The following is a 15,482-nucleotide window of genomic DNA, read 5'->3' on the forward strand; positions in this document are numbered from 1 at the left end:
GCTAGGCCTACAGCCCGGCACCGGGGGCGGGAGCCGGGGGATCGGGGCCAGGGTGCGGGAGCCGAGTGAGAGGGTCCGTGCCCGGGTGAGGGGGGGTCCGTGCCCGGGTGAGGGGGGGGGTGTCCGTGCCCGGGTGAGGGGGGGGTGTCCGTGCCCGGGTGAGGGGGGGGGGTCCGTGCCCGGGTGAGGGGGGGGTCCGTGCCCGGGTGAGGGGGGGTCCGTGCCCGGGTGGGGGGGGGGTCCGTGCCCGGGTGAGGGGGGGGGTCCGTGCCCGGGTGAGGGGGGGGGTCCGTGCCCGGGTGAGGGGGGGGGTCCGTGCCCGGGTGAGGGGGGGGGGTCCGTGCCCGGGTGAGGGGGGGTCTGTGCCCGGGTGAGGGGGGGGGTCCGTGCCCGGGTGAGGGGTCCGTGCCCGGGTGAGGGGTCCGTGCCCGGGTGAGGGGTCCGTGCCCGGGTGAGGGGGTCCGTGCCCGGGTGAGGGGTCCGTGCCCGGGTGAGGGGTCCGTGCCCGGGCGAGGGGTCCGTGCCCGGGCGAGGGGGTCCGTGCCCGGGCGAGGGGGTCCGTGCCCGGGCGAGGGGGTCCGTGCCCGGGCGAGGGGGTCCGTGCCCGGGCGAGGGGGTCCGTGCCCGGGCGAGAGGGTCCGTGCCCGGGCGAGAGGGTCCGTGCCCGGGTGAGGGGGTGGGTGCCCGGGTGAGGGGGTCAGAGTCCCGGTCTGGGCAGCTGGAGGAGGATTTACTGCTGCTGGACTGTCTCTGTGCTCAGTTTATTCATTGTGAGTGATACACCGTTGGGGAGTTTGCGATGGGCGAGAGGTAAGAGGCTGGGTTTGTGCTCCTTGTTCTGACTGTTAGTCTTGGTGACAGTGAGCGGTTCTGAGTTCCATTAAACTGCAGAGTGTGATGAAATACTTTCCACCTGACTGGATGAATGCAGCCCCATCACGTCATTAATTACTTGGACGGGTTAACGAAATATATCCTTATATTCCACACAGGCTTCATCTGTTCCCAGCCTTCTAGCCCTGACAAATGCCTCCTTTTTCTTTTTGACGAGGCCTACAATATCACTCGTCATCCAAGGTTCCTGAAATTTGCCGTATTTATCCTTCTTCTGCACAGGAACATGCTGGTCCTGAATTCCTTTCAACTGACGTTTGAAAGCTTCCCACATGTCAGATGTTGATTTACCTTCAAACATCCGCCCCCAATCTAGGTTCTTCAGTTCCTGCCTAATGTTGTTATACTTAGCCTTCCCCCAATTTAGCGCATTCCCCCTAGGACCACTCTTATCCTTGTCCACCAGTACTTTAAAACTTACTGAATTGTGGTCACTGTTCCCGAAATGCTCCCCTACTGAAACTTCTACCACCTGGCCGGGCTCATTCCCCAATACCAGGTCCAGTACAGCCCCTTCCCTAGTTCGACTATCTACATATTGTTTTAAGAAGCCCTCCTGGATGCTCCTTACAAACTCTGTCCTATCCAAGCCCCTAGCACTAAGTGAGTCCCAGTCAATATTGGGGAAGTTAAAGTCTCCCATCACAACAACCCTGTTGCTTTTACTCCTTTCCAAAATCTGTCGACCTATCTGCTCCTCTATGTCCCGCTGGCTGTTGGGTGGCCTGTAGTAAACCCCCAACATTGTGACTTATTCCCGATCTCTACCCATATAGCCTCGCTGCCCTCTGAGTTGTCCTCCCACAGTACAGCTGTGATATTCTCCCTAACCAGTAGTGCAACTCCGCCACCCCTTTTACATCCCCCTCTATCCCGCCTGAAATATCTAAATCCTAAAACGTTTAACTGCCAATCCTGTCCTTCCCTCAACCAGGTCTCTGTAATGGCAACAACATCATAGTTCCAAGTACTAATCCAAGCTCTAAGTTCATCTGCCTTACCTGTAATACTTCTTGCATTAAAACATATGCACTTCAGGCCACCAATCCCGCTGTTTTCAGCACCATCTCCCTGTCTGCTCTTCCTCAGAGCCATACTGACCCTATTCCCTAGTTCTCCCTCAGTTTTTTCACCTTCTGACCTATCGCTCCGGTACCCATCCCCTGCCATATTATTTTAAACTAGTTGCTGAAAGTAAGCGCGCAGGTACAGCAGGCAGTAAAGAAGGCAAATGGTATGTTGGCCTTCATTGTGAGAGGATTGGAGTATAGAGATGGAATAGGGAATAGAGATGTTTTGTATAGGGCATTGGTGAGGCCACACCTGGAGTATTGTGGGCAGTTTTGGTGTCCTTATCCGAGGAAGAATGTTCTTGCTGTGGAGGGAGAGCAGCGAAGGTTTACCAGACTGATTCCTGGGATGGCGGGACTGTCATACGAGGAGAGACTAAATCGGTTAGGATTATATTCATTGGAGTTTAGAAGAGTGAGAGGGGATCTCACCGAAACGTATAAAATTCTAGCAGGATTAGACAGGATAGATTGAGAAAGAATGTTCCCGATGGTGGGGGAGTCCAGAACTAGGGGTCATAGTTTGAGGAAAAGGGGTAAACCTTTTAGGACTGAGGTGAGGAGACATTTCTTCACCCAGAGAGCGGTGAATCTGTGGAATTCACTCCTACAGAAAGTAGTTGAGACCAAAACATTGTGATTTAAAGAAGGAATTAGATAAAGCTCTTGGGGCTAAAGGGATCAAGGGATATGGGGGGGGGGATCAGGGTATTGAACTTGATGATCAGTCATGATCATAATGAATGGCGGAGCAAGATCGAAGGGCTGAATGGCCCCATCCTGCTTCTATTTTCATTGTATGAGCCGGAATAGCTGACTGGGCTAAACAGTTGGTTTGTAATGCAGAACAAGGTCAACAGCGCTGGAATGTGGCGACTAGGGGCTTTTCACAGTAATTTAATTGCAGTGTTAATGTAAGCCTACTTGTGAGAGTAAAAGATTATTATTATTGTTATTATTATGTTTCTCTGTATGAAGCTCAACACCATCCAGGGCAAAGCAGCTCATTGGATTGGCATTCCATCCACTGCCTTAAACATTACTCCCTGCACCACTGGTGCACAGTGGCAGCCATGTGTACGGCATCTCGAAGATGCACTGCAACAATTCATTAAGGCTCCTTCAACAGCACCTCCCAAACCCACAATCCCTGCAACCTAGAAGGACAAGGGCAGCAGACACTTGGGAACCCACAACCTGCAGGTTCCCCTTCCAGGTCATTTAGCACTCTGACTTGGAAATATATCCTTCACTGTCGCTGGGTCAAAATCCTGGAACTCCCTCCCTGAAAGCACAGTGGGTGTACCTACACCACATGGACTGCAGCGATTCAAGAAGGTAGCTCCCCACCACCTTCTGAAGGGGAATTAACAATGGGCAATAAATGCTAGTTTAGCCAGCGAAGCTCACATCCCGTAAAAGTTAATAAATAAACAAATCACACTCCTGACTTGTGCCAGCTGCCATTTCCCCCCCAACAACATCAAAGTGGTAATTTTGCAGGGGGATGGCCACAGGCGTTTCCTGCACTGCCTGCCCAGTCCTCTTGCTCTATCTGGTAATCACAGCCTGTGGTGTGACCACCTCTCTATACATACTATCCATGATACTCTCCACCTTGCGGATGCTCCACAGTGTCCCCAGCTGCTGCTCTAGTTCAGAAACCTGAGCTTCCAGGAGCTGCAGCTGGAGCCGATTCCTGCACACATGCCGGCCCTGGGCACTGGAAATGTACCCGGCTTCCCACATAGAACAGGGGGAGCACACCAGGACTTTGAGCTCTCCTGCCTTGACTTACCCCTTTAGATTGAACCTTTTGGAAGATGCTTAAAATCAAATAATATCAATTACTCTATGGCCCTTTGATGGTCCTTGTTACTACAGAACGTAGAACATACAGTGCAGAAGGAGGCCATTCAGCCCATCGAGTCTGCGCCGACCCACTTAAGCCCTCACTTCCACCCTATCCCTGTAACCCAGTAACCCCATCTAACCTTTTTTGGACACTAAGGGCAATTTAGCAAGGCCAATCCACCTAATCTCTGCGCATCTTTGGACTGTGGGAGGAAACCGGAGCACCCGGAGGAAACCCACGCACACACGGGGAGAACGTGCAGACTCCGCACAGACAGTGACCCAGCGAGGAATCGAACCTGGGACCCTGGCGCTGTGAAGCCACAGTGCTATCCACTTGTGCTGCCCTCCAAATGTAGCCCTTACAAATAATAAATCACAAAATAAAGACTGTACAGACTTTAAGCGATGAAAGTAGTAAATACTTACCCGATCAGTCTGCTTCTGCTTGCCCCATGTCACCTTTGAACCCTGACTTCACCTCAGGAGCTCCAAACTCCACGTTCGCTCTCCGATTTCTTCCTATATTCTAATGCAGTTTTCAATCTCCTCTCGCACGCTCCTCCAGATGCTGGCCCAGTTCAGTTCCTGGTCAGTGGTGACCCCCCCCCCCTGAGATATTGATATCAATATGAAGGGAATGTTGAGTTTTGATGGCTCAGTTGCGTAATTAGGACAAGAGGCGTAATATTTTAGTTGCTGACTTCCAAATTCATTTTAGTTAAGAAAAACTGATTCCAGGAGCCTCTGAATGGCATGTAGTATTTTTCGACAGGAGGGCAAGTGAGTCTGTCAAACATTGGTTGAAGTTCCTAAACACGTTTCATTCTCTCATGAACCCGATTTATACTCTCCACTTCCGATTTTATTCCGCAACTCCAGCCCTCTTTTCGTGAAGCCGTCCCCCAACTTGGGTTAATGAAGCAGATGGGTGGCCTGACTTTGGAAATACAGACATTATTGAGTACAAACCCGGCAACATTGTGATGAAACAAAAACAGAAAATGCCGGAAACGCACAGCAGGCCAGGCAGCATCGGTGGAGGAAAAACGGTGGTTGTGCCGAGTCCAGATGACTTCTTCAGAGCTTCCAACTATCCCTGACCTTGTATATTTGCTCCACCTGCCTCTTGCTTTTATTTTGGAAGTTATTCGTCCAGTAAGCAGCCCATTTTCGGAAGGGCATTAGAGAGGGTGCAGAAAGATTGGTGAGAATGGTTCCAGGGACGAGGAACTTCAGTTTACCTGGGTTCTGTGTTTCTATGAACTTCCTCCTCTTCTGTTCCTTCCTACTTTTGAATTGTGAAGCCTGCGATTTTCTGCCTGCTTCGTGTTCCTGTTGTTGTTAATAAAGAATAAGAAGGCAGCTTGCATTTACAGTAGCATCTTTAAGGGAGCGATTTTTCAGAGGAGCGACCAACTAATAAGTCCAGGTGGAGAAATCCGAGCAGCAAAGCTCACTCTGATACACTGCAGAGTGTTGGCCTCGTGCCTTTCGAGGGGGGACTTGCTGGAGTTCTGTTGCCGATCACTGAGCTCGAAATGCTTTGCTTTCAATCTCTAGGCTGCTGCCCATGTTCGTGCCGCTGGATAAAGAGGCAGTGCTGCTGAGAATCCGGTTCACAACCTTGGCGGTCAGCACGGTGATGTGCCCGCTCTTTGGCTTCCTCTTCTGCATTGTCTGGTCGATGCTGTTTAACTTTGAGGAGACGACAGCGACACACTGCCAGGTGAGACTCGATGGGACCAGCGTCTGTATGATTGTGCGCTTGGGGCACTGGAGAAAGAACAAACTTGGGCTGGATTCTCCGCCCCCGCTGAACCCATTTTCTGGAGCGGCGCGCCTCCCGACGGAAACGGGATTCTCTGTCCCTGCGGTTGACCAATGGGGTTTCTCGTTGTGGGCACCCCCACACCGTCGGGAAATCCGCGGGCGTGAGTGCGCTGCCAGCGAAGCGGAGGATCCTGCCGACCGAGAATCCAGCCCCAAGTGTTTATACTACATAGAATTATATATTATTTACAACCCAGAAACAGGCCATTCGTCCCATCTGGTCCACACTGGCACTATGATGTACACAAATCCCCTCCCATTAACTCTCCTTCTCGCCCAATCACCATATCCTTCAATTCCTTTCTCGTGTTTATCCAGCTTCCCCCATATCGACATTCTTCACCTCAACCACACCCTGTGGGAGTGAGCTCCACATTCCCCTCCCCCCCCCCCCCCCCACCCTGTGGGAGCGAGTCCCACATTCCCCCCACACCCTATGGAAGCGAGTCCCACACACTCCCCACTCCCTGTGGGAGCGAGCCCCACACACTCCCCACTCCCTGTGGAAGTGAGTCCCACACACTCCCCACTCCCTGTGGGAGCGAGTCCCTCATTCTCCTCACTCCCTGTGGGAGCGAGTTCCACATTCTCCCCACTCCATGTGGGAGCGAGTCCCACATTCTCCCCACTCCCTATGGGAGCGAGTCCCACATTCTCCCCCACTCCCTGTGGGAGCGAGTCCCACATTCTCCCCCACTCCCTGTGGGAGCGAGTCCCACATTCTCCCCACTCCCTGTGGGAGCGAGTCCCACATTCTCCCCACTCCCTGTGGGAGCGAGTCCCACATTCTCCCCACTCCCTGTGGGAGCGAGTCCCACATTCTCCCCACTCCCTGTGGGAGCGAGTCCCACATTCTCCCCACTCCCTGTGGGAGCGAGTCCCACATTCTCCCCACTCCCTGTGGGAGCGGGTCCCACATTCTCCCCACTCCCTGTGGGAGCGGGTCCCACATTCTCCCCACTCCCTGTGGGAGTGAGTCCCACATTCTCCCCACTCCCTGTGGGAGCGAGTCCCACATTCTCCCCACTCCCTGTGGGAGCGAGTCCCACATTCTCCCCACTCCCTGTGGGAGCGAGTCCCACATTCTCCCCACTCCCTGTGGGAGCGAGTCCCACATTCTCCCCACTCCCTGTGGGAGCGAGTCCCACATTCTCCCCACTCCCTGTGGGAGCGAGTCCCACATTCTCCCCACTCCCTGTGGGAGCGAGTCCCACATTCTCCCCACTCCCTGTGGGAGCGAGTCCCACATTCTCCCCACTCCCTGTGGGAGCGAGTCCCACATTCTCCCCACTCCCTGTGGGAGCGAGTCCCACATTCTCCCCACTCCCTGTGGGAGCGAGTCCCACATTCTCCCCACTCCCTGTGGGAGCGAGTCCCACATTCTCCTCATTCCCTGTGGGAGCCAATTCTGCATTCTCCCCACTCCCTGTGGGAGCGAGTCCCACATTCTCCCCACTCCCTGTGGGAGCGAGTCCCACATTCTCCCCACTCCCTCTGGGAGCGAGTCCCACATTCTCCCCACTCCCTGTGGGAGCGAGTCCCACATTCTCCTCATTCCCTGTGGGAGCCAATTCCGCATTCTCCCCACTCCCTGTGGGAGCGAGTTCCGCATTCTCCCCACTCCCTGTGGGAGCGAGTTCCGCATTCTCCCCCACTCCCCGTGGGAGCGAATTCCACATTCTCCCCACTCCCCGTGGGAGCGAGTCCCACATTCTACCCACTTGCTGTGGGAGCGAGTCCCACATTCTCCCCACTTGCTGTGGGAGCGAGTCCCACATTCTCCCCACTTGCTATGGGAACGAGTCCCACATTCTACCCACTTGCTGTGGGAGCGAGTCCCACATTCTCCCCACTTGCTGTGGGAGCGAGTCCCACATTCTCCCCACTTGCTATGGGAACGAGTCCCACATTCTACCCACTTGCTGTGGGAGCGAGTCCCACATTCTCCCCACTTGCTGTGGGAGCGAGTCCCACATTCTCCCCACTTGCTATGGGAACGAGTCCCACATTCTCCCCACTTGCTGTGGGAACGAGTCCCACGTTCTCCCCACTCCCCGTGGGAGCGAGTTCCACATTCTCCCCACTCCCCGTGGGAGCGAGTTCCACATTCTCCCCACTCCCCGTGGGAGCGAGTTCCACATTCTCCCCACTCCCCGTGGGAGCGAGTTCCACATTCTCCCCACTCCCCATGGGAGCGAGTCCCACATTCTCCCCACTTGCTGTGGGTGCGAGTTCCACATTCTCCTCACTCTCTGGGTAAAGACATTTCTCCTGAATTCTCGATTGGATTTATTTGCGACTGTCCGATATTGGTGGCCCCTAGTTCCAGAAACATCTTTCCTTTGTTTATCCTATTATAATCCCAGACCAGACCGCAACAGTGTCGAGGATATTGGGCAGAAACCTCTATGTTTCATTTTGATTGTGTAAGACTGAGAGAAAAGAATAACTCACTCCAGGAGTAATTTCACACACAAATAGGGGTATGGTAAATTCAAACAAACTTTATTACTAACACAGTATTGAAATATCTAAAACATCACACAAGCAAATAGCTGACAATTGCCCCATAAACATTGCTAATCAATACAGTGACACAATAACCCTTAACTGCTATCTTTATTCCCACTCAAACAACAAAACCATCTCAGATCCCAATCCACTTTCAAATAGTTAGTACTCAGGAATACTTACTTTACAGAGATGTTCTTTGAGACTGTTTTAAAGGAAAGACCCATGCAGGAACTCTGCCTGTGTTCATTCACAAACTGTTCCTCAGCTTGTTTCAGCTCACCTTCCAGCCACACAATTCTGAGCTGCTTGGAAATAAACTGCTAATCTGTCTGCAGACAAATCTTGAACTGAACTGCAGTGAGGGAAGATGGTTGACTTCTACTCACACCTCCACTTACCAAGCTGAACTCTAATTAACTCCACAGGGAACCCCCTTAATCCAAACCAAACTCCATTAGCCCAAGCTTTTACAATGCTTAAATTGTACCACTGGCTCCCAAAACCTTTAAAACCAGGGTTATTTAAAAACACTACTGCAGCAGTTGCAAACCCACTAACCCAGCATTTTAACCCTTTTATTTAAAAAAATTCAAATTTAAAGTGCCCAATTCATCTTTTCCCAATTAAGGGACAATTTAGCATGTCCAATCCCCCCTACGCTGCACATCTTTGGGTACAGACACGGGGAGAATATGCAAACTCCACACGGACAGTGACGTTGGGCCGGGATTGAACCTGGGACCTCGGTACCGTGAGGCTTTTAATCCTTAAGGGACCAAATACTTACAATACAATACATCTGAAATTCCTCCGTTCATCACAACCCTAATAAACCCTTCCATAAATTCTAAACCAGGTCACCTGAAGAGAAATTAGTCTTTCACAATCCCGGGACATCATAAACACTTTGCACCCAATGAGGAACTTCTTGAAGTCGAGTTACTGTTGTGATGCAAAGAATGCAACAGCCAAATAGCGCACAGCAAGATTCCACAAAAAGCACTGTGATAACGATCAGCTGATTTGATTTTAATGATGTTGGTTGAGGGATGAATGTTGTCCAAGATACCAGGGAGAACTCTTTTTCTTCTCGTTTTCAGAAAACAATAAAAGGGGTAAGGCTCATGAGCCAAGCTTCCCTCTGGGGTTTGGTCTGCTCAGCAATTAGTGTTTACTGTGGTCCTAACGTTCCTCTGGCTGGTCGCAAGCTGCACTGGCAATCTGAAAGGATGATCTCTGCAAATGGCGAGAGGGGATTTAGTAGTAATCTCGCTAGGACTTTGCCAGTACCTCTGAGTAATGCTATGGCCCTGTACAGTTTGGCTTGTCTCCTTTCTTGAAGATGTCATCATTATGACGTCTCTAAGGTCACTTTGGAATTTAACGTAGAATCATACAATTCTTCCAGCTCAGAAGGAGGCCATTCAGGTCATCGAGTCTGCACTGACCCCTGACAGAGCACCGCACACATACCCACCCCCCCCCGCCCTATCCCTGTAAACCCATAACCCGACCTAAACCAGACATCTTTGGAAACTAAGGGGCAATTTAGCACGGCTAATAGGCCTAACTTGCACATCTTTGGACTGTGGGAGGAAACTGGAGCATCCGGAGGAAAACCACGCAGGCACGAGGCAAAAGTGCAAACTCCACACAAACAGGTGTATATTGTGGCAGGGGGTCCAGGTACAGGTGTATATTGTGGCTAGGTCTCCAGGTAAAGGTGTATATTGTGGCAGGCTCTCCAGGTACAGGTGTATATTGTGGCAGGGTCTCCAGGTACAGTTGTATATTGTAGCAGGCTCTCCAGGTACAGGTGTATATTGTGGCTGGGTCTCCAGGTACAGATGTATATTGTGGCAGGATCTCCAGGTACAGGTGTATATTGTGGCTGGGTCTCCAGGTACGGTGTATATTGTAGCAGGCTCTCCAGGTACAGGTGTATATTGTGGCAGGGTCTCCAGGTACAGGTGTATATTGTGGCAGTGTCTCCACGAGCAGGTGCATATTGTGGCTGGGTCTCTGGCAGGTACGGTGTATATTGTGGCAGGGTCTCCAGGTACAGGTGTATATTGTGGCTGGGTCTCCAGAATAGCCAATGTTGTTCCTCTGTTTAAGAAGGGTAGCAAGGATAATCCCGGGAACTACAGGCCGGTGAGCCTTACTTCAGTGGTAGGGAAATTACTGGAGAGAATTCTTCGAGACAGGATCTACTCCCATTTGGAAGCAAATGGACGTATTAGTGAGAGGCAGCATGGTTTTGTGAAGGGGAGGTCGTGTCTCACTAACTTGATAGAGTTTTTCGAGGAGGTCACTAAGATGATTGATGCAGGTAGGGCAGTAGATGTTGTCTATATGGACTTCAGTAAGGCCTTTGACAAGGTCCCTCATGGTAGACTAGTACAAAAGGTGAAGTCACACGGGATCAGGGGTGAACTGGCAAGGTGGATACTGAACTGGCTAGGCCATAGAAGGCAGAGGGTAGCAATGGAGGGATGCTTTTCTAATTGGAGGGCTGTGACCAGTGGTGTTCCACAGGGGTCAGTGCTGGGACCTTTGCTCTTTGTAGTATATATAAATGATTTGGAGGAAAATGTAACTGGTCTGATTAGTAAGTTTGCAGACGACACAAAGGTTGGTGGAATTGCGGATAGCGATGAGGACTGTCTGAGGATACAGCAGGATTTAGATTGTCTGGAGACTTGGGCGGAGAGATGGCAGATGGAGTTTAATCCGGACAAATGTGAGGTAATGCATTTTGGAAGGGCTAATGCAGGTAGGGAATATACAGTGAATGGTAGAACCCTCAAGAGTATTGAAAGTCAAAGAGATCTAGGAGTACAGGTCCACAGGTCATTGAAAGGGGCAACACAGGTGGAGAAGGTAGTCAAGAAGGCATACGGCATGCTTGCCTTCATTGGCCGGGGCATTGAGTATAAGAATTGGCAAGTCATGTTGCAGCTGTATAGAACCTTAGTTAGGCCACACTTGGAGTATAGTGTTCAATTCTGGTCGCCACACTACCAGAAGGATGTGGAGGCTTTAGAGAGGGTGCAGAAGAGATTTACCAGAATGTTGCCTGGTATGGAGGGCATAAGCTATGAGGAGCGATTGAATAAACTCGGTTTGTTCTCACTGGAACGAAGGAGGTTGAGGGGCGACCTGATAGAGGTATACAAAATTATGAGGGGCATAGACAGAGTGGATAGTCAGAGGCTTTTCCCCAGGGTAGAGGGGTCAATTACTAGGGGGCATAGGTTTAAGGTGAGAGGGGCAAAGTTTAGAGTAGATGTACGAGGCAAGTTTTTTACGCAAAGGGTAGTGGGTGCCTGGAACTCACTACCGGAGGAGGTAGTGGAAGCAGGGACGATAGGGACATTTAAGGGGCATCTTGACAAATACATGAATAGGATGGGAATAGAAGGATACGGACCCAGGAAGTGTAGAAGATTGTAGTTTAGTCGGGCAGTATGGTCGGCACGGGCTTGGAGGGCCGAAGGGCCTGTTCCTGTGCTGTACATTTCTTTGTTCTTTGTTGTTCTTTGTACACGTGTATATTGTGGTAGGCGCTCCAGGAACAGGTGTATATTGTGGCAGGCTCGCCAGGTACAGGTGTATATCGTGGAAGGATCTCCAGCAGGTACAGGTGTATATTGTGGCAGCCTCTCCAGGTACAGGTGTGTATTGTGGCTGGGTCTCCAGGCACACGTGTATATTGTGGCAGGGTCTCCAGGTACTGGTGTATATTGTGGCAGGCTCACCAGGTACAGGTGTATATCGTGGCAGGATCTCCAGCAGGTACAGGTGTATATTGTAACAGGCTCTCCAGGTACAGGTGTGTATTGTGGCAGGGGCTCCAGGTACAGGTGTATATTGTGGCTGGGTCTCCAGGTACAGGTGTATATTGTGGCAGGGGCTCCAGGTACAGGTGTATATTGTGGCTGGGTCTCCAGGTACAGGTTTATATTGTGGTAGGATCTCCAGCAGGTACAGGTGTGTATTGTGGCAGGTGCTTTGGCAGGTACGGTGTATATTGTGGCAGGGTCTCCAGGTACAGGTGTATATTCTGGCTGGGTCTCCAGGTACAGGTGTATATTGTGGCTAGGTCTCCAGGTACAGATGTATATTGTGGCAGGATCTCCACGAGCAGGTGCATATTGTGGCTGGGTCTCTGGCAGGTACGGTGTATATTGTGGCAGGGTCTCCAGGTACAGGTGTATATTGTGGCTGGGTCTCCAGGTACACGTGTATATTGTGGCAGGCTCGCCAGGTACAGGTGTATATCGTGGAAGGATCTCCAGCAGGTACAGGTGTATATTGTGACTGGGTCTCCAGGTACAGGTGTATATTGTGGCAGGGGCTCCAGGTGCAGGTGTATATTGTGGCTGGGTCTCCAGGTACAGGTTTATATTGTGGCAGGATCTCCAGCAGGTACAGGTGTATATTGTGACTGGGTCTGCAGGCACACGTGTATATTGTGGCAGGCTCGCCAGGTACAGGTGTATATCGTGGAAGGATCTCCAGCAGGTACAGGTGTATATTGTGACTGGGTCTCCAGGTACAGGTGTATGTTGTGGCAGGCTCTCCAGTACAGGTGTGTATTGTGGCAGGGGCTCCAGGTACAGGTGTATATCGTCGCAGGATCTCCAGCAGGTACAGGTGTATATTGTGGCAGGCTCTCCAGGTACAGGTGTATATTGTGGCTTTGTCTCCAGGTACAGGTGTATATTGTGGCTGGGTCTCCAGGTACACGTGTATATTGTGGCAGGGGCTCCAGGAACAGGTGTATATTGTGACTGGGTCTCCAGGCACACGTGTATATTGTGGCAGGCTCTCCCGGGACAGATGTATATTGTGGCAGGATCTCCGGGTACAGGTGTATAGTGTGGCTGGGTCTCCAGGTACAGGTGTATATTGTGGCAGGGACTCCAGGTACAGGTGTATATTGTGGCAGGGTCTCCAGGTAAAGGTGTATATTGTGGCAGGGACTCCAGGTACAGGTGTATATTGTGGCAGGGTCTCCAGGTACAGGTGTATATTGTGGTAGGCTCTCCAGGTACAGCTGTATTTTGTGGCTGGGTCTCCAGGTACAGGTGTATATTGTGGCAGGCTCTCCAGGTACAGATGTATATTGTGGCAGGATCGCCAGGTACAGGTGTATTTTGTGGCTGGGTCTCCAGGTGCAGGTGTATATTGTGGCATGGTTTCCAGGTACAGGTGCAGATTGTGGCAGGCTCTCCAGGTACTGATGTATATTGTGGCAGGGTCTCCAGGTACAGGTGTAAGTAGTGTCTGGGCCTCCAGGTACAGGTGTATATTGTGGCAGGGTCTCCAGGAGCAGGTGCATATTGTGGCTGGGTCTCTGGCAGGTACGGTGTATATTGTGGCCCGGTCTCCAGGTACACGTGTATATTGTGGCAGGCTTGCCAGGTACTGGTGTATATCGTGGCAGGATCTCCAGCAGGTACAGGTGTATATTGTGGCAGGCTCTCCAGCATGTACAGGTGTATATTGTGGCTGGGTCTCCAGGTACAGGTGTATATTGTGGCAGGCTCTCCAGCAGGTACAGGTGGATATTGTGGCAGGGTCTCCAGCATTTACAGGTGTATATTATGGCTGGGTCTCCAGGTACAGGTGTATATTATGGCTGGCTCTCCAGATACAGGTATATATTGTGGCTGGGTCTCCAGGTGCAGGTGTATATTGTGGCAGGATCTCCAGCAGGTACAGGTGTATATTGTTGCAGGGTCTCCAGGCACAGGTGTATATTGTGGCTGGGTCTCCAGGTACAGGTGCATATTGTGGCAGGGTCTCCAGGTACACGTGTATATTGTGGTAGGCTCTCCAGGTACAGGTGTATATTGTGGCTGTGTCTCCAGGTACACGTGTATATTGTGGCAGGGGCTCCAGGAACTGGTGTATATTGTGACTGGGTCTCGAGGCACACGTGTATATTGTGGCAGGGTCTCCAGGTACAGGTGTATATTGTGGCAGGCTCGCCAGGTACAGGTGTATATCATGGCAGGATCTCCAGCATGTACAGGTGTATATTGTGGCTGGGTCTCCAGGTACAGGTGTATATTGTGGCAGGCTCGCCAGCAGGTACAGGTGTATATTGTGCCAGGGTCTCCAGCATGTACAGGTGTATATTGTGGCTGGGTCTCCAGGTACAGGTGTATATTGTGGCAGGCTCTCCAGGTACAGGTGTATATTGTGGCTGGGTCTCCAGGTACACGTGTATATTGTGGCAGGATCTCCAGCAGGTACAGGTGTGTGGCAGGGGCTTTGGCAGGTACGGTGTATATTGTGGCAGGGTCTCCAGGTACAGGTGTGTATTGTGGTAGGCTCTCCAGGTACAGGTGTATATTGTGGCTGGGTCTCAAGGTGCACGTGTATATTGTGGCAGGGACTCCAGGTACAGGTGTATATTGTGGCAGGCTCGCTAGGTACAGGTGTATATCGTGGCAGGATCTCCAGCATGTACAGGTGTATATTGTGGCTGGGTCTCCAGGTACAGGTGTATATTGTGGCAGGCTCTCCAGCAGGTACAGGTGGATATTGTGGCAGGGTCTCCAGCATTTACAGGTGTATATTATGGCTGGGTCTCCAGGTACAGGTGTATATTATGGCCGGCTCTCCAGATACAGGTATATATTGTGGCTGGGTCTCCAGGTACAGGTGTATATTGTGGCAGGATCTCCAGCAGGTACAGGTGTATATTGTTGCAGGGTCTCCAGGCACAGGTGTATATTGTGGCTGGGTCTCCAGGTACAGGTGCATATTGTGGCTGGGTCTCCAGGTACAGGTGTATATTGTGGCTGGGTCTCCAGGTACAGGTTTATATTGTGGCAGGATCTCCAGCAGGTACAGGTGTGTATTGTGGCAGGGGCTTTGGCAGGTACGGTGTATATTGTGGCAGGGTCTCCAGGTACAGGTGTATATTGTGGCTGGGTCTCCAGGTACACGTGTATATTGTGGCAGGGTCTCCAGGTACAAGTGTATATTGTGGCAGGCTAGCCAGGTACAGGTGTATATTGTGGCAGGATCTCCAGGCACAGGTGTATATTGTGGCAGGCTCTCCAGGTACAGGTGTGTATTGTGGCCGGGGCTCTAGCAGGTACGGTGTATATTGTGGCAGGGTCTGCAGCTACAGGTGTATATTGTGGTAGGCTCTCCAGGTACAGGTGTATATTGTAGCTGGGTCTCCAGGTACATGTGTATATTGTGGCAGGATCTCCAGCATGTACAGGTGTATATTGTGGCTGGGTCTCCAGGTACAGGTGTATATTGTGGCAGGCTCTCCAGCAGGTACAGGTG

The 15,482-nt window shown here is 51.5% G+C and overlaps 1 protein-coding gene across 2 annotated transcripts in view; it reads left to right on the forward strand.

The window, feature by feature from the left end:
* The first annotated feature begins 650 nt into the window (after nucleotides 1–650).
* Nucleotides 651–15,482, forward strand: part of pgap2 (post-GPI attachment to proteins 2) — a 78,851-nt gene continuing 64,019 nt past the window's right edge. For both annotated transcript variants that reach the window (XM_072477520.1, XM_072477521.1), the window contains exons 1-2: nucleotides 651–810; nucleotides 5,382–5,547. In XM_072477520.1, coding sequence (XP_072333621.1) covers nucleotides 800–810; nucleotides 5,382–5,547 — 177 coding nt within the window. In that variant the 5' untranslated portion in view covers nucleotides 651–799. The remainder of the gene's footprint in view (nucleotides 811–5,381; nucleotides 5,548–15,482) is intronic.

Source organism: Scyliorhinus torazame, chromosome 15 (assembly GCF_047496885.1).
Source record: "Scyliorhinus torazame isolate Kashiwa2021f chromosome 15, sScyTor2.1, whole genome shotgun sequence".
Taxonomy (NCBI): Eukaryota; Metazoa; Chordata; class Chondrichthyes; order Carcharhiniformes; family Scyliorhinidae; genus Scyliorhinus; species Scyliorhinus torazame.